General features: G+C 44.3%; 1 protein-coding gene across 1 annotated transcript in view; it reads right to left on the reverse strand.

Annotated features, from left to right (window-relative positions):
• EGLN1 (egl-9 family hypoxia inducible factor 1) overlaps positions 1-23,232 on the reverse strand; it is a gene marked incomplete at both ends in the record, with an annotated part of 36,718 nt that extends 13,486 nt beyond the window's left edge. The window contains one exon of the mRNA XM_081997718.1: positions 22,294-23,232. Coding sequence (XP_081853844.1) covers positions 22,294-23,232 — 939 coding nt within the window. The remainder of the gene's footprint in view (positions 1-22,293) is intronic.
• Positions 23,233-23,450: the final 218 nt, after the last annotated feature.

The following is a 23,450-nucleotide window of genomic DNA, read 5'->3' on the forward strand; positions in this document are numbered from 1 at the left end:
GAGAAATATCACCCCCACAAAGATTCCCTCATTAAAAATCCATGCCTTGCAATCGTCAACTGGAGAATGTGCAAGAGGAAAGCAAACGACTACTTATGGGCTTAAAAATTAACCAATGCACTAGTTCACGTATCCCCAAGAGAGAACAGGAATCTGTACATTTGAGTTAGAAGCTAACATAAAGAAGAGACTGACACATCGCAGCAGCTTTGAATCCTTTATCTTTAAGCCCTCTCTCCTAGTACTGTTACCACTACAGCTGTTCAATTTGTCTATTAGCAAAGGAATATGAGCTCTTATTTTCTGTTGCATTTTCCTCTGCAGATATGGTAAAACACCTAGCTGCCAATTAACAAAAACAAAACCAAACCAAACTACCCAAAAAACCCAAACTACTTCAAACACCAGCTATTCGGGTCATCTTCCAGCAAGCACAGAGTAAGCTGCTCTTCTAGGAAAAAACAACTGAAGGCATGGGTGACAAACGTGGGTCACTCCTCTCCTGTGGCTGCTGAAGGTAGCAGCAGAAGTTTCAACAGAGAAGTAGGCTTGGCAAAGCTGCCAGCTCTTGAGCTGGCAAAGAGAAGGCGAACTGAACTGAGAACAGACGCGAAAAATGAACTCAGATAGGAAGGAAGAGAGGAAAAACTGAGAGCTGACATAGCTGCTTACACTATAAATAGAATCAGCACATGGCTATGTACATGGATTATATCTTCCATGAGCTTCTAGGGAGTTCAGAAACTAATGGTAACCTGACCTACCTCACTCCTTCCCAGGCCTTTCAATGCAATGGCCAATACACTTGCTTTGATAGAACCACATTTCATAAGCATACAAAAGCAGGCCACGTAACACCCCATCAAAAGTTTGGCACAACAGATCAACACTTCTGCTACGTTGCTTATTTCTAGCTTGCCAATCAGAGGTTGATTTCTCAGACCAAAGTTCAGAGAAAACTTTGCCAGCCTAGAAGTTCAGCAGCAGGCTCTTCAACTTCTCTTTAAATGAAGTCACTGCTTTACTCTTGTTTTCAGTTTTATGTGACATTTACCTGCTTACAGCATTCACTTCACGCATCCTAATAAGCTGACATAAATCAGGAGGCAGAAACTTCCATGCTGGTTCAGGCCAGCACTCTAGGGCCAGAAGATCCACATGGAGTTTGGATCCAAACACCTTGAATGTAACCAGGCTGCCACTCAGCAAACAAGCTCAGGTATTTTTCACTGTAGCTACATAAAATTTGGTACATCCCCTTCATTATTCAATTCTAATTGCGCTCAACAGTACAGCACACAAAGTTCATTTCCAAATAACATTCCTTTCATTATGTATGTGCATAGGCTCTAAGAAATGTTCATGAGCTCTTGAATCGCTGAAGAAACATGCATACAAGTTTGGATAATTCATCAGTTCTTCCAAATGGCACAGGAAAAAAACAACAGAACTGCAGTTGCTTAAGTCTGATATTCAGGAAATTACTGTGAATGTGAGAGGTGCTCACACTTTGATGAACACATCTAATAAATAAAAAAACTTATATAGGATAGAGAAGCTCCTATCAAGCAAGAGCCATTAACATGGCAGAGATGGTGGAGATTTTCACTGCGGGGACAGAAGGCAGTCCCTGGCACAGAGGCTTTGACTAAGCTGTGAGGAAAGCAGGGCAATCAGAGAAACGCATCTCAAAAGGTGAGCCCATGAGCGACTTGAAGCCAGTTTTCTAGACAGACATAACAGGAAGACCTAAAATACACTTCCTAACTCCCAGATGAAGATTCTGCAGCCCCCACCGCTACTAAACTGAGATAACATTTAAACATTAACAAGGTTCTCTCTGCTCTCCTGTACCTGAGCTTGTAAAGTTGCAAGTCTCAAATCTCCAAAGGCAAAGAGAAGAGATTGCTGAGTCAGGTTACAAGCTTCAGGGGAAAAAATAAAGATTGTATCTTCTTTAATAGTTAACACATTTGCATTTTCCAGGCTGCTAGCCAAGTTAGGTAGGACATTCCTATTCTCAAAATTGTGCCAGTTTAAGCAAAAAGTGGTTTTAAAACTGAATCAGTGAAACTGGTACAAATAACCTTGCAGTTCTTCAATCTTACGAAGGCCTACCTTCCATTAACTTAATCTAACTGCTTTGCTTGACAACAGTCGACTTTGTGGCTGAGAAGGGTTTAAAGCATACTTTGATTTGTGTCAGCCTAAATCTGTCTACATTATGATTAAATAAGTTGACCAATACACTTCAGATTCAAACAACTGTTGAATATTGTAAAATGTGTTTGTAGAATTGGCTGGCCTCCATGGATAACTCTCCATTCCCTCCAAGAGAACTAGACTGGTGACTCAGTGTTTTGGCGCTGTACAAAAATTTGACAGAGAAGTAAGTCAATCAACACAAATTTTAAAAGTCTGTTTTTAATTTAACATCGTAAATGCTTTTAAATGAATAATACCATTTAGAAAATAACTACTTTGAAACTTTTCCCCCCCAAGATGGGGCAGAATGTTCTGCTCTCACGTGAGACTAGTCAACTTACTAGTTTCATCACTGAGCATTCAGAAAGAGCACAGAGGAGCAACATCTTTAAGAACTAAAAATAACACAATACTAAAACAAATTACAACAGTGCACTAAAATAGTAAGAAGTTAAGTCTCATTCAGGTATATCACTTAAAATATATTCTGACAGTAGTTTGTGCCCACCACATTTCCAGTGCGAACCACATGACATCAGCAGGCACACTGATGGATGACACATGAGTTTACCTATTTTAAGAATATTATTATACAATCAGTGAATTTGTTTAGTTGTGTGAGATCTACTGGATAAACTGAACGTACATTACTTTAAAAATAAAGCATACACACTAGCTCAAACTTCAAAGCTGGAGAAGTTTTATACTTCCTAATACCAAGCGAGGCTGAGGAAGAAACCCTAAGGTTTAGGGGTGGGCAAGGGGCGGTTGTTTCTTGGTTTTATTTTTAAACAAAACCTCACTGTAATATCTGTGAAAGTGAATGGCTGAAAGATTTGCCATTTAAAGAACATCACTCAACATCACTACCATCCTCCTCACAAAACTATAGATACTGAGAAGCCTGAAAAGTCTTCCCTATAGAGATAAGAAACTGTACATAACGGTTTTGCTAAATACTAGGAGAGATAGATATATAGACAGACAGACAGACAGACAGATAGATAGATAGATAAAAAGAACTTATTTTAGTTATTTCATGTCTTACTTAAAACTGTAATTTTGTTTCTGCTCTAAGGAGCACAGTAACCATAACTGAAAATTAGCTTGCAGGAAATAGATCTTTATATAAATTTGAACATTGTGCAACTGCAAGGTGATAGGATTGTATGTTTAGTACTATGGTTAGCCAGATACTTGAAGGTATTTGGGTACTGTAAGTATCTTAAGTTTACTGCATCTACATGAACATTTACTGAAGTGTCCAAGCCTCAGCTACCACCTCTAGATTTTAACCACAGAAGGATTTACTGCCATAAAGAGTATGTTGAGGAAAATTATTTTTAAAATAGTTTTTAATGATATTTGGAAGGGGACATACATGATTCAAAATGCCCACAGCATTCCAAACTTGACACCATACACTATAGCATTCACTGCTACTATTAGAGTCCAGACAATTCTTTGAAATTATTTATAAATTAAAAATCAAATAACTATGCACTGAAATGCTAATAGACCAAGCATTGCTTTAATTTATATCAACACTGCATGAAAGTCTGACTAAGGTTTAAAACCAAATAGCAACAAACAGCCTGTAATATGCTTTCAAGTCACCTACAATTTAAAATCCAAGAAATGCTGACTCTGCCCGCAGAGCTTTTTACGGCCTTTCACACATAAACTGTCTCCATCCAAGCCCTTGTTTACAATCTCACCACCATACTGTAATGGGGCCTCTCTCCCAGCCGCTATAAACAACAATTGGGGTATTTTTGGTTTTAACCAGATCACCCAGCGTACCCAGTTCAAACGTAAGCAGGCATTATGAATTAAGGAATGAAATTAAATATGGCTTAAAGGTTTGTTTGACACAACCAGGCCGCTCTTAGCACAGGTATGAGTTAGCAAATACTGCGAGTTCTTGGTTTAACCAGATGTTCTAACTCGACTAGTCGCAAACAGGGGCCTACCGCTCTGCAGGGGTACGATATATACCAAGACAGCTGCCTTTAGGCACGTACGTCTTACTATCTAGGAAACCACCAAACTAGTTACAATAGGCAGAATAGAGCACTAGAGTTTTGTATCCAGACCGCTTGCTTAACAGAGATTAACCTCAGGATGTATGGAATGGTCGATAAGATTGCTATATATATAAGCCGACTGAAATTCTACCTCGGCGGAGGTGCATTTTGTAGGGTGCGGACCCTATGCTCTCCCCGCTAGCGAAAATAAAGGTGCTTTGGCTTTACAACGTCTGCGAGTCGGTTCCTTTGAATCATTCTACAAATCTACTGGTGTTCCAGCTGTGCTGGGCTTCCACCAGGGCTTGGGGAAAGCCTTGAGGAACAGCTGTGGCCACGCAGAGCTAAAGGCTGACCATAAACCCCAGGAGCAGGACTGCTGACGTTGGCATGCAAGCCAGAGAAGCGACTCCAAAACCCACCCCTTCCATGTACATCCCAGCTGAGCCGCCCACGTTACTTCCGGTTAAGGAGGCATTCTGCCGCGATGGGGAGGCTGTGCCGGCTCTGTGCAACTGCTGGAGGAGGGCGGCTCAGGAATGCGATGTATTTGCTCTCGGAGTACGTGGCCACGTGAGCACAAGAAAGATCCGCACGTACCCAACACTGACTCCAGGCAGCAAGAAACGCCTGAGGAAGCTGCCCATCCTGGCCTAGCCGATACAAGGGCCCCACAGTCTTCCTAGACGCCAATTCAGCTGACTCTACAGCAAATTTACGCTCATGGAAGCAACAAGATCATCTTTAGGACCTCCTGCAGAGAGCAGAGCTCCCTGGTGCTGCTCCACCAGGCTTTTCCCCACTCTCCCCATCCATCACAACCACTTATGCCCCAAGAGACCAGCATGATGGAAAAACACATCACCCTCATGCCTTAGGAAAAAATAAAATGTGCTGCATTACCAGCTATCAATTGATTAAAAGGAACCTATCTGGTTTGTTCCAAGTCCATTTGTACCTGGCATTGGGAAACATGCTACAGAAACAACCAATCCAGGCAAAAAAGTTACCTACTTTCCTCCTTGTCACAATTTCAGTAACAAAAAGAGTATTTTATACATTCACTCTTCCTAAAAGGCAAGTAGGGTTCTCCACAGATCAGCCTTTTTCTGTGAACAACAACAAAAATGCCTGTTGATGCTATCTGTCAAGGATTCTGTCAATCACTGTTGCTATGACTGTCTGTAACCCGACAAGTATCATGGTTTGAAGCAGGATGCTAACCTCAAACTCCACTCTAAAAATCAGAAGGTGGTGGAACCCACACAAAATGATGATGTGAAAAGAAATGCTGTAAGTGTATGAAACCTGACATTGAGGGGAACAAGAAAGCCTCTCTGAAACAACTTGTCACTGAGATCTTTCTCCTCTTTCAAGGCATTCAGAAGAGCACAGAACCAGGACCTCTCTCCCCAAATGCTCACACAGAAAGTTAGAAATCCCAACACTGGTTGAGTTGGCATGCAGCCAGTACTTACATACTCCTAAACCTTCTTAAAAGCACTGCATTTAGTAAAAAAGGGAAGCATATTGTTCTATATCCCACCCATAAAGGATGGATTTCAAGATAGGACATGCATACCCCATTCTCTCATGTTTCTGCAGAAACCTTCCATCTGTCCGTAAATCACAGAATCACTAGGTTGGAAAGGATCTTCAAGATCATCAAGTCCAACCATTAATCCAGCACCACCATGTCCCCAAAAAAATCCAATCAGCAGGAACTTTTCTGATAAACAAAGGGCAGTCAGGGCTTTACAATCTACCATACTCAGTAGGGAGAGATTGCAGGGATTAGCAATAGTAGCTTAGATAAGAGGTGTCACATCAGACCGTGAGGACTGTTCCATAGGACATATTTATGCAACCCACATGCGAGATCTGCAGAGCTTTAGTTTTATTTTTCAAAGCCTGTTCCCAGCTTTAAGTTGTGACCAAAAAAAACCCAAAAAGGCAAGAAGATAATTGATGAAAAACTGTTTGACTCAGTTTGCAAACACCCTGAAACAACTCAAGCACTGACAAAAGTCTGCATTACTGGAAGGGGGAAAACGATGCTGAGTAGCATGAGAACTAAGGAACGAGTGGAATAGCAATCAATTCTGCAAAATACTAGATTCCAGATTTCTATACAAGAAATCAACTTCCCCTTCAAGTCAGCAGGCAATCACTTCAGATTTGAGGGTTGGCAGAAGTATATTTTTCAGCCACAGACAGTATTTTAAAATTAAATTTCTACATTTTTACTGAAAATAAACAACATATCTTCTAAAACATGTATCTATTATTGTACACTAACAGTGGACAGTTGTTTCTGAATAGGAGACAGCATTTCAGGACATTACCTGCGGGCATCCAACCGATTTACTAATTTCTATTACGTGTAGTAGATGGCCCTGCATCTTTACACTAAAGATAACTGCAGATCCCAGAGCGCACTTTGTATCCTCTCTTAAGTCTTCACCTGATCCAAGATGTGCAATCAAAGAAGAAGAAAACCAATTTGAAGCCAGAGAAAGGTTGAAGAGAAGAAGAGGGAGGAAGAGGAGCAGCAGGTAAGAACCTGTGGACGGCAGAGGCACTTGCCAAACATGAGCTGTGATAACAAAAGGAAGCAAGTTCCACAGCACGGGTTTTAATTGCTACTGCCCTGCTACTAACCCCATGAAATCAAGCTGCAAGCACTAATGACTGAGATACCTCGTCAGGCCTCAGCTATAATTGCTTTTCTGTGTCCTCTGGTCCTGTAATCAACTGCGCTACAAAACATTTCAGCCATCAGACGTTACTCTCAGCACAGAATTGCAACTGAAATTTAAGAAAAAAAGCCATTGCTCCATGCCCAGCACAGCACTATCGTGGCTCATATTCACCCACCGTGTGCAGAAGGCTGCTCACATAATCTGTCTTCCAGATAAAATGTTCACAGGGAGTAGCCTTGCAAAAAGCTAACTAGAAACAAAAAAAGTCAATTCAAATTGCAGGTACTGAGATAACTGCAGTGTTCCTAACAAAAGTCTTCCATTAGTTCCAAGTGGAATTAGCTTATTTCATGTTCTAAATAATTATCTAGTTTTTGGTGCAGGATGCGTACACACAGAATTATTATATATGAAGATTTAGCTTATATTGAATTATAAATTCTTCAGGGAAAGCACTGTTTTTGTACTGCTTATTCATATGAGCAAAATGGGTTTCAAGTCTATAGGCAGTAACACATAATAGTATTATCTGGTTACTTCAAAACTAGTTAAAACTAAATTCACAGATAGGAAAACAACACAGCTCAGGATGCTCAAAAGAAGCCAGCAGTGTACCGTGGCAGCTGGGGAGGACAACAGCACCCCGGGCTGCGCTGCCAGGAGCAGAGTCTGTAGACTGAGAGAGGTGATGAGCCCCCTCACCCAGCACTTGCTGGCCCCCAGCCCGTACCACGGCGCGGGGCAATTCCAGGTGCAGGGCTCTGCATTTGCCCTTGCCGATCTTCGTAAGGCTGCTGTTGGCCCATGCCCTCAGCCTGCCTCTATCTCTCTGAATGGCCGCTCTGCCCTCAAGCCTATGGACTGGTCCCCCAGCTTGGCACACACACAAACCCTCAAGTGCCAGTAAAACAACTATAATATATTTATAAAATCAATACAAGCAATGCCATGCAGCTATCAGCAAGACTACCGAAAGTTACTCCAGAAAACAAGACGACTCTTCTTTTATAAAGGCAACCTCAATTAAGGGCTCCAAAGCCAAGATAACTCTTCCTCGCAAATAAAAGACAGCTGACAAAAAAAAGTGTAAGGGGTTTTTCAAAGGGAGAAACCTCAAAGGGACTCCATCTTCCTATCACTGGCAAATTCCGTTCTCCACCGAGCTCTGAAGAATTTCTTCACTTCCTCTGGAAAGCTGTACCCAAACTGGGAGGGGGGAAAGTGGTTTGGAATTTTCCCTCATTCTAAGGCAAATTCCTGGGTTTTACTATGGAGCTATTAGCAGTTGAACTGTAGAAGCTGAAGCCTCAATGGTGAGGAAGAGTCATTTCTTACTAGCTTTGCCTTTCAATGGATGTACATTCAAAGCAGCAGGATGTACGTTTAGAAAGACTAAAAGGCACAGTAAAGAGTAAAAATCAGAAGCAACATCTCTGCAACATCCATGTTGCTATATGAGAAGACAAACTGAAATTAATGGCAGTTGATAGTATCTTCATCCACGTTTTTTGTCCTGTGGAGGAATATTATTTTCCATGTTTGCAAGGCTCTATAAAATTATAGGGCTAAATAGGTAAAAATAATGTGTGTTTATCTTATTAATACCTATATAGCCTACAGTATACTTTTGGCGTAGCCTTTGGCTCATGAGAGAGACCACTCCTGTTTTCTATTTTTGCTGAGGAAAATGACAAAGTCAGGGCTCCAGTCTAGGAACTCCTGTGTTGTTCTTGAGTCTGTGCCAGGTGTTAGGAGGCCTTCGGGAGTCACTACATGTCATTTTCTCCAAGCTATAACGGAGATTTAATAAAAATTTCCTCGAGGCATTAATTTTAATGCAAAAATTAAACATCTTAAAGTATAAAGCATTTTAAGTATGGATCTTACTCCCGAGGCATTCCAAAGTACTGGAACAGGCAAAGCAAATAGCAATAAAAATAGTAAACTGCAGTAGGAATTTCACTACAGCAAACTAACCTCCTTTTAGTGAAAAATGAGATTTACCAGCAGGATCCCCACAGGACCTGTAATTTTCATATGTGACCTGGGAAAATGGGGTGAGCAGCAGAGTGGCAATGTTTACAGCCATTATGGACATATGTTGCATAATCCACCCTAGCCCTGACTGCAGAAAGATACACAGAAGGGTAAAATGATACCAAGTGCCTGGACAACAAAATGGCAGGTGAAATTCAGTAAGGGGTAAGTGCAAAGGAATACTGTCGGGGCAGGGGGGGAAGGAAGAAAAGCAGCCTCCCTATATACTGTGATGTCTTCAGCGATGTCTTCTAAACTGGCTAGCACCACTTTAGAAAAAAAAGTAGCAAATACAGACAGTTACCCTAAGAACATCATCTCAGCACAGCAGCAGAAGCAACTAAAGTGTCATACATCACTAGACAGGGAAAGGCAACGCAGACCACGTCACTATGCCAGCATACGAACTCATGATGTACTTGTACAGTCATACTGTAATTCTGGTTGCCTTAAAGAGGGGTTAGCAGAACCAGAAAAGTAAAAGCTGCGCAGAAGGGCAGCAGGAATGACCAGAAATGTGGAACAGCACCCATCTGAAGAAATACTAAAAAGACTACAATTCTTCAGTTTAGGAGGGAAAGAGTACCGGTTGAAAAATAGATGGAAGAAAATGCCAGACTTCTAAAACCATAAAAAGTTAAACTACTGGGAAATGAGTTTTCACAATAGAGAGTCTAGGAGACATTGAAATCACCAGGCAGTAGGTTTTAAACAAAAGGAAGTTCCTTTTCCATCTAATCAAACTGTGGGACTCGTTGTTACAGGATGTTGCAGAGGCCAAAAGTACAAATGGCTTTTAAAACAAGATTACATAAATTAATGGCAAATATGTCCATCCATCTGTGCACACTACAAGCAGTGGTCCAGATGCAACCTCTGGCTCAGAGAGATCCTGAGTTGCCAGAAGATGGATGGTATATAAAAGCGCCAGTTTATATATATTTCAAAGCTTCATATACACAGCAATTATTGATTATTTCAAACAAATACATAATGGTATGAACATAGATGACAAATCCTTGTGTGAAAGAGGCATCCGATGAGGAAGAACTCCCATCTAGCAAATACGAGAAGGAAACTTGCTAGAAACCGAAACTAATTAGCCAGAGTGCAAAAACAGCCTAAGTTTTGAGCAGATTGGGTCATCAGCGTTTGAACAGTAACAACAGCTGGTTTATACTCTGTTTCACTGCATTTTATTTTTTTTTTAATAGTAAGACTGGATACTCCTCAAAAACACATAGCTTTAACCTACAATTCAGGGATGGTCTAGCATCTAGTTCATACAGAAGGTCACTGCAGATGAGCACAACTCCATCTGGTTTCAATTTGCGACTAGATAGAGGGCACGGATGGTCAAACTGGCATCTCCCGCGAGGCACGCGGCTCTTATCTTTTGAACGCAGTCCTTGCAGAGGATAGCCCATCGACAGGGCGCCTGCAACTGCTGAATACCTGGCACAGAGTGGCAACCAGGGCAAGCCTAGTCCTCTGCACCCCTGCCGGGGCAGCCTGCCTCTCTCAGCACCTGCTCCTTCTCCCTCTCCTCTCCCTCAACAGCAAAGGAGCCCACCGCTGCGGAGCGAGGTCTCCAGGGGAGCACAGGCAGGAGCAGCAAGTACACATGGCGAATACAGATGAAAGAAAAATAGCTAGGAGTTAAATGGGGGGCGAGGATTGTAACTTGAGAGCTGCAGGTTTTTCATTTATACAAAAACCTGACAAATTGTATGAGCCTGACTCTTACCTGTTCAAAGGTTCCCTCCTCACACTTCTCCAAAACTGTTTTTAATCTTACATGGGTGGCATTTTTCTTAAGTAAATAAAACTAAAACGTAGTTATTAGTTTTATAATAATAAACTTGTCCAGATGTTTGTTACAAATTTGCTATATAAAGTAAAAAATATGGGAAATATTAAAGTACTTTTTGGTAGTTTGTGTCTTTGAAACAGCGTATTTCACTCTTCTGTCTGTCTAACAAAGAAAGGATAGCTATCCCTGGTACACTATGCCCTCTCACTATAGAAGACATCCCAAAGTCATATATAACTTTAAAATTAAATTTTTGAGAGAAAGTATAAGCCCCCCTATAGATAAATAACTGATTTTAATTTCTTAAACTTTTGCTCAAATCAATCTTGTGAAGTGTACACATGCTTTAAATCAGCAAGCTATCCCAGGACAGGACTGCGCAACGGGCATATGCACATATGAACTGCCTGTAAAACAGGCAACATGGGAGAAAACAGTGAAGAGGCACAAGCACAGACTGTAGTACAAGTGACCACCTGGATGACCAAAGGGATCCAAGCCAGGAATATTTCAAACTGTCACATTACTTACATATCTGACCACAATGTTCCTTTAAGGAGCAAATGACCACTAGTAGGAAGACAGACTTCTGGTCATTTCACTCAGAGATGCAATAAGCAGGACTTACTACTGACTGTGCCATTGCTGGGGGGGGGGAAATATATTTTAACAGACTGCAAAAATTGGCTTGTTTTGTACCTCCTCCACTCCAAACTGCAGTATTTTTTTTTCCGTGGGAGGGCTGAGGTCGGCTCTGGAAATCATCTGGTCCAGCCCCCTACTCAGAGCTGGGTCACCCACAGCAGGTTACATTTTGAGTATCTCCAAGGATGGAGACTCCACAAGCTCTCTGGCAACCTGCCTCTCCATTTGATCACCTTCACAGTGGGAAAAGCATTTCTTACATTTAAATAGGATTTCTTGCATTTCAGTGTGCCCACTGCCTCATCACTGGGCATCCCTGAGAAGAGCCTGGCTCCCTCTTCTTCACTCCCCACATCAGGTATCTGTACACACTGGTACAGTCCCCCCACGTACTTATGCCTTCTCCTCTCCAGCATAAACAGCCCCAGCTCTGTCAGGCTCTCCCCAAAATGACCTGAAAAAGCGAATCCATTATTATGAAGAGTGCTACTGACTGGCTGATGCCCTGTCATATAGAGGCTAAAGGAGACACAAACAAGGTTAAGCCAAATAGAGGTACGATTAGCCAACATCTACTTCACTGGGCATCGTATAACATGCCTGCTGAAACTGAGTCAGTTTAAGATGCCCTTATCAACTGGCCACAGCTTCCTTTCTCACAGCAGCAAGGCTGCATGCCAGCTGCCTGAACAACAATGCAGCAACTGCTGGAACTGGAAGGGCCCGGTGCCTTCAGCCACGCACAGACCACACGCTCTTCGAATACCGCAGAAGTTGTTGAGGGAGCTTGGCGTCCACGATGAGGGCTAGCTGCTTGAACAGATGCTTGAATGGGACAGAGAGCAGCAACAAGAAAGAGAAGTTATTAACCTACTATAAACTGGTTTGGAAACCTCTCACATGTTGCATCCCTGGACTTTTTCACAGTGCAGAGAACTTAAACATACGAGGATTTCTGCCTCAAAATTAGTATGGACCACATTTTTGATCTATAGCAATTTAAATTCCACATTATCACAGCAGTCAGGTTAGTCTATTACTGTAACTTTTTGGTTTAATTTGACTAGTAACTTCAGGACTGTTCTAACTATATAGCTGCAGCCTTCTGAACTACACAAGCAGGAAGATAACAGACCCTGGCACACCAGAAGGTCAGCAAGCCACAGCAAGCGTATGCCCAGCAGAGAAATCTATGGCCTCTGCCACTTCACCAAGAATTTCGAGGTATCAACAGAACAAAGTGATGTGAATTGACAATACAAGCTCCTCCTGTAAACAGATTTAAAATACCTTTATATAATTTAACATATTTATTTAATATTTATCTTATGTTTTAATATTGAATATGTATTTATTAAATATATGTATTTTAAAAACCAAACAACCCAAACCAAGCAAATACATATAAACCCCTCAAGCCTTCAGCCAGTTTATTGCGTTTTAAAACTCCTTACAGTCATCTGGCAACAGACGCAACAATTCCTCCACCCTGTTAGGACCAAGAGGGAGAACAGCTTCCTGAACTCCCTCACTGCATTCACCTTTGTATCTTTTTCGACATAATGCTTGTTTTTGCTGAAGCAAGGCAAGACAGTCTCGGGCTTCGCTCGCGCAGCAGCATGCTGGGGCCACATAGCAGCATCTCCTCAAAGCTGTACATCATTTGTACAGTCCAGAATGTCAAACTGTGTGCTCTGACCCTAAATTAATGTGTAAAATTAATCCTTGGGTATAAACTAGTCTTTTTTGCTAGGCCCCATTAATTACCCTACAGGTATGGCCCTCATCTCTTCGTTAGAGCACTACGCACACAACATATACTAACTGCCCTACCCTCACATGCAACATCCACATAAGACGTGCAGGCACGCACATTTCTCCCTAATTCCTATTTGTAACATTATATGCTAACAAAAATACTCTCGAGTAGTTTTAAGTTAAACACCAAAGAACAAGAAAGCCTTCAAGTGTAAGCAGCTGTTACGTGCATAAAAGCATTGCTCTGTTTTTGAGAGACGCTGCCCTGGAACAGCGAGTGAATTCCCTTTCGACCTGAAGCTTAGGACTGCCGCTTATCAGCCAGCTCCGGCACAAACCTGCACTGAAAATACGCTTGGTCAGCTATCGTTAACCAACGAGCATCAGAAACTGGATGGAGTTTACAAGGATTTAATGAGCACCAAATGGCTTTTCCAAAAAGCCACAAAAGAGCAGCATCAGTCCTCCTTTTGAAGGGTCCAAGTAGCAAGTCACAAACGTGGAAGATAAAAAGGGTATCATAAATAACTCCATTCAGCAGTAGCTGCAAAGTCAGATAACTTTACGGTTCTGTTCACTGAAAATACTGCTTTCAAAATACTATTTCCTTAGTGCAGTGTAAAAAACATGCCAATGATTAAAGATCTTGTATTGATATATTCTGAGTAAGTTTATTTCCAAAAAAACACTTGCACAGTCCTTGGATTGTCCACAGTCACTCCCTTACTGTAAAGTAACAAAATACAGCAGCACAAGAGACAGGGAGCCCCACGAGCGTCCCACTGAAGAATTAACTAACCAGCCCACTCGCAACAGTGCCAAACCGAATTTTGAACTGAAAAAAGTGCCGTCTTTGTACAAGAGCTCTTCAAGGCGCCTAAAGAAAACCCATTTAGTTTCTAGATGGGCAAGAAGGAATTTTTGCTCTGTACAGAGTATCCGTTTCCCTTTCATAAAAAAAAGTTTCCTTTCTGCTGCAGCAGAAAGCTTTCGTTTAAGCTACAAGGTTAAATGTAGCTTACTAGCTACAACTATACTATGTACATACCTACAGATACATATATACATACCAGCACTCAGTACAGGACAACAGAGTAGCAATTAGAAAGACAGCATTTTGTAAAATTCCAACAGCAACTTAGCCTGTTTGAGCCAAAAGCTGTCAGATACTAACCAGGACAGTCTAAACACCACAAGTGAATTACAAATGTCACGAACTTAGGTAAATATGATGACAAAGAATAATACACTGCTGATTTATTTGCAGGAAATGGCTGGCAACCTATTCAGAAATTAAGCATCATCAAGAAAAAGGGAAAACATCTCTCCAACACCCAGTCAAGGTTACTGATATAACTAACCCAGAGATTTGAGAACTGCTGTTCAGACAATCCTATGACTTGGCAGGACATCACTTCCAAGGAATTTCAGTCCAAGAGGCCACCGGCAAGGGAAGACAGCTCTTCCTCTCGAGCTGTACAGCTATGATGAGAAGCATCCCGCTTGATTTTTGAGTGTTATTGAATCAAGCCCATTCTGCGCAGGACAGACAGCATAGAACTTCAAAGCAGCGACACAGTCAGAAAATCACTGATAGCACTGACAGGAAAAAAATGAAATTAATTACCCATAGTGTACTGAAATCACTGATGTGCACAAACCACAAGGCTACGGGTTCCTAATCTCCAGAACAGCAACAACTAAAAAACTTAACAGCAGTTGCACAGTCAAAAATGGCCGGGAAAAAGCAAGCAACAAACCAACCCAGAATTTCATACAGCTATCCTAATGCACCAGGGAGCAGACAGGAAACAGGACAAGAAAAACGGAACAGTACTGAAATTGCCCCATTCCAGACAGAGCCCCTGAAGCAGAATGAGTGCTGGACCTGTCACAAGGGGACATGGCTGAGCAGGGACCTTCCTTAGCAGCGGCAGCCAGCAGCAAACAGGAGCAATCTGCAACACAGTGTTCATCGCAGAGGATGCCAGTCCAGCTCTGTCTTGAAACAGAGAAACCAAGAACGTCTTTGGTGCTAATAAAACTCTAGAACAATGGACAGGGACACCCAAAAAGCATAAGAAATCTAGCTAGTAGGTTGGTTTTGAAGCTGAGAGGAGGGGCGGGATACAGAGATGGGGGAAAAAAATATTTTCATTTGGAGAAAATACTTTTTTCCCTGTGCATGTTACATGGGATCACATCGTTGGTAGACTGGCAAAATTTCTGTATAAAACTGTCACAAAGAAGATCCTTGGAGGACAGGAGAATGCATTTCTGATGGCAAAAATTGAGTCTCACACTGAACATGGAGGAACAAAGAAAAGAAAGATTAAGAAAGAAAAAAAAAACAACAACATAGCTAGCACAGATTTCTTAAACCGTGTTCTAATTTTCACGGGCAAATTTTGGGATAATCAGTCCCTAAGTGTTAAACTAAGGCTGTAGTTTGGCAAACACTTTAAGCTGGCATAAATTTGCCTTGCTGCTGAAAGAAAGTCTCACCATCTGCCAGTCCTCTGTGCCAGCACAAACATCCGAACACTGAACCAGGAGCACTTCTTTTGCCAGTTTATTTTTCAGATGGATCAGTTCCCTAAACCAGTTCACAGGATGGCCATGTAAATACTTGTGCTGGCAAAGAAGAGTGACTACTTCTCCAGCAGCGCCAGCCGAAGGTGTTCGTTGAACTACAGCCTAAGACACGGGGGTGTGGAGAAGTCCCTAGCAGTCACAGGCGGTGCTCCCCACCCTCAGACGCACTATATTCATACCACACTTCAAAGTTACAATCACCACACAGTTGCCCCTCAGACACTAGTACATCTTTCTAATTTTCTCTAGTATAAGAACCTGCCTGAATCTCAACAACATCCACGTTTTCATTTTCACTGGACAAAAACAAGTCTTTTCTGGATGTTGTGCTTCTCAGTCAAAAGTCAGATGAGCATCAGTCATATTCTATAACAAGGTCAAGCCACTCAAGTGAGTATTGGGAGACCGAGAGAGACCTAGCCACACTTCCCCACAACTCAGTGACAAATTCAAACCCATATGGTCATCCATTAGGAACCAAATACATCAGTAAGTTTTCTAGCATGAAATAAATTCAAGGTGTGATAGTGAAATAAATCTCTACTGTGATACAGAAGGATCTCTGTAACCAGGCATGCCACAAGCAAATTGAGGGGAAGCCCCCCACTTTACAGATGTTCCTCATCCCGGATCCCACAGCCGCAGCTGGTCCTCCGATCAGAGCGGGACTCACCCGAGCTGCCGCAGAGCCCCACTCCCGCCTCTATGCTCACTTTCCTTCTACCAGCGTTTTGCCACCATCATCACTTCCCAGTACCTGCTGGGTTGCTCAGTCCTTATTCTCTGCCTCTTATTTTCATCTGTCTTCTTATATGCTGCTCACAGTTATATTTTGAAGAGTAAGATAAAGCAGAAAGAACATCCAGAAATCTTGCTTGGGTCTCCTGTATGCTACTTTAAACAGCATCTACAAAACTCAGATTTAACATATCCTCCTCCCATGTTCCCTCTGCCCCCTCTCAGTGCTCCATGGCTGCTGACAGCTTCAGCTCTATCAGCTGATGACTGCTCCTTAGTTACATTTCTCTTTCCTTGCTGACATTAATCCAACATGTTTGTAGGAAAGCTGCAACATAAATAAATGGCCAGAGCACAGAGCCTCTTCTTTCCAGTTTATAGAAAAGCTAACAGGAAGGTATGAGAAATCCACTCACTTTTAGAGGATTATTTTCTAAAGGAGCATTTCTAACTTTGAAAGAAGCTAATTTAATAGGGAACAGTCAGAGTAGTCTGAATCCAGAGCCCTCTGGTCTTCAGAAAACTCCAGGATGCTCTAGCGCACAGCATCATATTGAAAACTGATGAGCATCCAGGGAATTATAAGCAGCAGTTAAAGTACTTACAATCAGGCAGGTCAGTTTATTTTGAGATTGGAGGCAGGGAGAGAGTAGGAGATGAACAATTACGTAATTCAACAATTTCAAGAAAAAGCAGAAAAGCAGTCTTGCACAATGTGTAGCTAACAGCAAATTTTTGTGCCACTGGCCTACTGGCAGAGACAGGAGAGCATTAAAACGCAGCAATTTGAACTGTAGGTCTTCTGACAGATTACAAGGAGTGGGAACGAAGCAAAAACTAAAGGGACGTAACAGGGACTGTCAAACTGTCTATTCAATCTCCTACCAATAAAAGGCACAGAATAGGGTTAGAAGGCACTGGGTATGATGGGAGCAGAAGCAGGAACAGCTGACAGAGCAGGTGTCTGTTTATACAGTCATTATTAAGAACCCAGTCCACACTGGGGTGTCCCAATATTACTGCAATAGCAGTAAAGGATGCAAACTTCAGATTTATATGAAGTTTTAGATGATCAGCAGAGTCCACAACAGGGGAAAGAAAAGTCTAGCAAAAAAATCATAAAGCTGCCCCCCGTTCCCTTAACACCTTCTCACCCTGTGTGTGTGGAAGGAGGAACAACCTTCTCACCTGGGTGAGATTCAGGAGGATTTCATTCCCTGACTTCGATAAGCAGGTTTATACCTCCACTAGCTATCTAAGACAGGACAGGAAGGAAACAGAAATATGTACACATACCAGTGTGGTAACTGATAAAAGAAGGGGCGGGGGGCAGGGAAGAGAATATTTTGGGAAGAGATGGAAGAAAAACCTAGAAAATAACAGGAAGTAGGAGAAAGACACTACAGCTTATGTATGCAATTATGTGCCATCATCTGCTAGAGAAAAAAAAGCAAGCCGAGTCTGGAAAGAAAGAGACTAAGAGAACAAAAGCAAGGAATGCAGTAAGTCAGGACTTCTGAGATGACTAAATAGTTAGCCATTCTCTTATACCTGCTGCTGTACTGTCCACACACCTCAAAGGTATCACAGAATCATTAAGGTTGGAAAAGACCTTTAAGATCATCAAGTCCAACCATCAACCCAACACCACCATGCCCACTAAACCATACCCTGAAGTGCCACAGCTACAGTTTTTTGAATACGTAGGTATTTGGCTACTAAGGTAGTTGGCTACTGGTGTGTAAACCTTTCAGGCTGAAGAGTAATCTACTGCTGGTCACATCTAAGCAGAACCACATCAGTTTAAGTAGATGAGCTCTAGGTAGCCCAGTTAGTCTAGAGAAAACCCCTAACAGAGATTTTCAAATGTAACATCTCAGGTTTCTCACACTTAACATTTTACCTTATTTTATGTCCTTTACCTTAAGAGACCAGTGCTGGTGAATGTAAATCCGTTTAAAATGGATTCCATTAAAACAATGTATCTTTTTCCCTGATAGATACAGGCTAAGAGATGCAGGGTATACATCTCAAGACACATTTCCCCTTTTCATGTACTGCTTCTACACTTTGCAGAAGTGATGGCAAGTTCAATGCCAACACCACTAACAGGTATACAAGTTAAGCCTTAACTAAATTTGAAGTGATATGCTAGGTATCACCTCTTCCATTTTATATACAGCTATTTTTCCCCAACACCAAAAACAATTAGCCTTGATCAAGTGTCATTAAAACCTTTGATCAATAATCCATTCATTTCTCTGAAAGTACCCAGCTGCTAGGTAAAGCACACAGAATAAACCTTTAAGATTTTATAGGCATATTTAGTTAACACAACATTTTTGAAGACTCAGTAATAGAAAAAGGGTAGGAATTTCAGCACACTGTGGAGCAGATTTATTTGATTCATTCCCTCTAATAGGACATGCTTGCTTACAGAGCTTGAACTAGATCTGGTAAAGGTTAAAGATTCAATAAAAGCTCCTGAGACTCCTGTGACATAATGCCAACCCTTGCACAACATTCAAAAACAAAGCCAGTTTTCTAAGAAGACACTGCAGTGAACCCAACAACAATATTTTAAATAACTGGCTGCAAGCGGTTTGGGCGTTTTGGTTGTTTTTCATTTAAAGGTCTAATGAAAAAAAATAAAGTTAGGCTTAAAAAAAACCCAAAACAACACACCTTTAGAACCGTTCATACAAAATCACCTTCCCCTCAAAGCTACAACACTCCACATCTGATTTCTCAGTAAATGACTTTTTGAGGAAACAATCTCCTAGACTTCACCACCACAGCACAATTCTAGCAGGTCCCCTGTTGCATGAGGTGCCGTACCAAACTGCAATCATTTAACACCGTGCCAACCCATCACCTTGTGCGGCCAGCATTGGTAGTGGTTTAGAGGATAGGGGGATCCCCAAGGGCTGGAATTCTCTTGCTGGTTCAGATGCTGGGGAATTACAAGTCTCACCAGTGATGCTGCAAGTTGGTTTATTTAGCACCTTTAGTAAAATGGTACACGAAGTTCTCCACACACCAACTATGCAAACCACAGTACTGCAACATACACACACAGGAGTAGTAAAGCTATTCTGTAAGAGCTCAGTCAGTCAATGCATCCTCCATGCATTTTGGTCCTATTACTTTAAATGAAACCAGCAAGAATAAATATTACACATGGATCATTCCTTTTATAAAGTCATTGCTGTGAATGCAAGTCCGACATACCCATCAAGATTTGAAAGCAGACTGTATCTGACTAAATGAACGAAGCACTTGTCACCACACAAAGTGCACTAACAGAAGAGCTCTGGAGTAACCTGTTGCAGCTATTAACAGCATCTCCACTGCACACCCATCTATACTGCCAAGAACAAAAATTATACTGGGACTCAGTCAGCAACGCAATCAAATCTCGATTCAGAAAAAGCAGGGGCAACAAGTGAAGAAAAAATTACTTCAGATAACGAAGAGGTTTCTCTGTGTTTTTTTTTACATCTTCCCTTTCCCCCTCTAAACACCCAGGAGCCCTGAAGGGATGCACAGAAGAAGTTTCCACTGACGGACTGCTCCCCCGCCACAGCCCTTCGACTCAACTTACTGTGGCATTTATGGCAGAGGAAAGGTGCCGTTCTCCATGGATGAAAAAAGAGAGAAGGTGAAAGGCCCATCGCTCCTGTCCCTGCTGACTTTAGGAATAGGCATTCCCCAACACTGACAAACCCCACTTTTCAACAGATCAAACTCTCCTGCTGACTTGCCCATCTCTTGTCACCAACTGCTTCTGTTTATTCAACTCAGGGGTGAACCTGTGAGAGCAACTGCCAGTTTTCATTCTGCTCTTGCCGAAGCTGTAGGGAACCGAGCTTTCCTGCAGCACTACAAACACCAATTTTTGCGGGGAGATAAGCAACGGACAGAAAGTGGCACTTCTGTACCACCAAGGAGAAAAACACTGCACCTTCACTGATCCAATCCCTGCACCTGTTCTGATCCCCCCAATACAGAGGAATTTCAGCAGTGACTGAAAACCAAGTGGGGCTAAACAATCTTCATTGCTTTGCTGTTGCTCCACAGAAGTGTGCAGCATGAAGAGCTTTTTCTCTATCTTTCACAATTAGCAAAAGTATCAGTTACTATTTAGAAACGTTAAGATTCGGTGGTCTAGGAATTGCACGCATGATTCAGGATTACAGTTCCAAAAGTCCTTTTCTAAAGCCCTGGCACGTATTATTTACAGAAGCATACCGCTGCACATAGAAACAAAAGCTGTATTCCCCTCTGCTGCACAATACTGAAACTCAGCAAAGTCACGTATATTTTTAGAGTGCAAGTTTGAAACACTGGGGCCTTGAAGAGATTTAGGACTTACTGAAAGATAAGTTGGCTTAGAAAAGTCCAAGCTAACAGGGATCTAGGAGAAATCTAGATCATGTTGCCATTTAAAAGTTTTAGCACAGTACTGGTTCAACTAAAGGTACGTGAAGACCGCATTTCAAAAAAAAAAAAACCCAAAACTAAACAATGCCCACCCACTTTTCTTTATCACGGGAGTTTCCCGTGCCCCAAACAAATCCAAGGCTGGTTTTTTGCCTTCCAGTTTCTTCCCTCCTCCCTCCCGCAGCTTCCTACCAGCTGAGATTCTGCAGCTGCAGCAACAACAGTCTGTCTGTGATAGTGCAACCACCACGGCGGGACGGTTCCTACCGATTCACTAGCTTCCTTATGTTTTCACAGAGGTAGCAAATTGTGAAGGGGCTTCCCCCCCCCGCCACTGAAAAGATACTGATGAATATTCATTACTAGCCCTTTTACCAAAGGCGTGAATTTTATTTAAAGGACTGGAAGTGAATTGTAAATAAGGCTAATACAACGGGAGATTTTGACTCAGTTCTCTGGCCCCAAAGTACGGCCGAAAAGCAACGTTTTTTGAAGAGACGAGACTTGATGATAGTAAAAAAAAAAAAAAAATCTCTCCCCAAAGCCACCCTGCTCCGCACGGATGTGACTGCTGCAGCACCGCCGCTTACAGTGCCACAGGGACACCCGTTCACCCAGGCGGGTCTCCTACCCGCATTTTTAAGAGTCTGGCACTTGGGAGACAGACCGCATCCTGAGCCAGGACTTACCAAAACTCGACCCATTCACGCGAGCCTGCCAACGCTATGCACGGAATTTTTTCCTACTAGTCAGCACGGGCTGCTGCGGGCAAGGTGCGCAGTGCTGCTCCTCCCGAGAGCGCCCGGTGCCCACGCAGGCTACGTCCCGTTTTCAGGGGCCGGTGAGTACATCGCCCCCAGTTTTTTCGGGAGACCACGGGAGAACTTGCATTTCAATACTCACGGGTAAACTGCCAGGTCGAGCTCAACAAAAAGCAGGGATATAAATGAGATCGCTTTTTTTGGTTGGGTTTTTTTTTTTTGTTTTAACCTGCGCCGGAAAAGGGAAAAGGCCAACAAGCCCTTCGCACCTTCCCGGCCGAGAGCAACCCCCGGGCGCTGACCGCCGACAACACCCGCCCGCCGCCCAGGCCGCGGCCAACCCGGCCCCGACAGGCAACCCCGCACAGACAGACACACCGACACGACGTGCGCACACGCACGCACACCCGCGGACAGGCGCACGCACACCCGCGGACAGGCGCACACGTGGGCGCACACACGCCCCTGCCCGGGGAAGCGCCGGCTCCGCCGCCCCGCTCCGGCCCCGCCACCCCACCCCGGCTGGAGGGGGGGGGCGGGGCACCGGGGGTCGCGGGTCCCGCACTCACTTTCGTCCTGCCGTTGATTTTGTAGTTGCCCAGCTTTCCGTTGCAGTGTCGGATGAGATCGTCCATGCTGTTCATGAGGAGCCGGATGGTCTGGCAGCCCGGCTCCTTGCCCTCCACCCAGGTGATCTTGTCGCCGCGGATGTCCTTGGAGGAGTCGCTCTTCTGGCTGACGAGCTGCCCGTCGGTGAAGCGGCCGGTGTGGTGGAGGGCCCGCACCTCCTGGGCCACCAGCCCGCCCAGCTCCTTGCCGAGGAAGTCGTCCACCACGCAGATGCCGTGCTTGTTCATGCAAGGCACGATGTACTCCAGCGCCAGCCGCTGCGGCACCAGCGACTTCGTCTGCCCGTTGGGGCGCAGCGCGGCCCCGCCGGGCCCCGCCTGCACGCCGCCTGGGTACAGGTTCGACTTGTCCCGGTACAGCAGCACCGCCTCCCCGGAGGGCGACGGGGACTGGGCCGCGGCCGGGGTCTCCGCCTCGCCGCCGGCGGCTGCGGCGGCGGCGACGACGTGGTTGTTGGTCAGCGGGGCGGCCTCAGGGGGGGCCTCCGGGGTCGGCGGCGCTGCGCCCTTCCCCGCCGCGGCCCCGGCCCCTCCCGCGGCCCGGCCGCTGCCTCCCGCCGCGGCCCCGGCACTGTGGGCGCGGGTCGGCGGGGGGTGCCCGCCGCGGGGCTCGGCAGCGCCCCCTGCTGCGGCCGCCGCCGCCGCACCTCCGCCGCGGCAGATGAGCTTGTGCTTCTTCCAGTCCTGGCGCTGGTGCTCCTTGCTGCAGTAGAAGGAGCTGCGGCAGCGCCCGCACCGCAGCAGGTTCTCCATCTTCCCGCACAGCTCGCAGTACTGCCGGTCCCGCTCGCTGCTGCTGCTGCTGCTACTACTGCCGCCGCCGCTGCTGCTCTCGCCGCTGCCCTGGCCGGCCCCGCCGCCGCCGCTGTCATTTGCCATGGCGCTGGTGGTGCCGCCGCAGCCCCGCTCTGCCGCCGAGGGGTTATGTAAGGAGGCGGGCGGGAGCGGCGCTAACGCGGGCCCCCGCCCGGCCGCGCGGGGAGGGAGCGCTCACTGCATCATGGCCGCCCGGCTCCGCCGCGGCCCCCGCCGCCCTCCGCCTCCGCCGGCCCGCGGCCTCCTTGGGGGCGGCCGGGCGCGGGGCTGCCGCGGGGGCC

Source organism: Phaethon aethereus, assembly GCF_964289735.1.
Source record: "Phaethon aethereus genome assembly, chromosome: 3".
In the NCBI taxonomy this organism is placed as follows: domain Eukaryota; kingdom Metazoa; phylum Chordata; class Aves; order Phaethontiformes; family Phaethontidae; genus Phaethon; species Phaethon aethereus.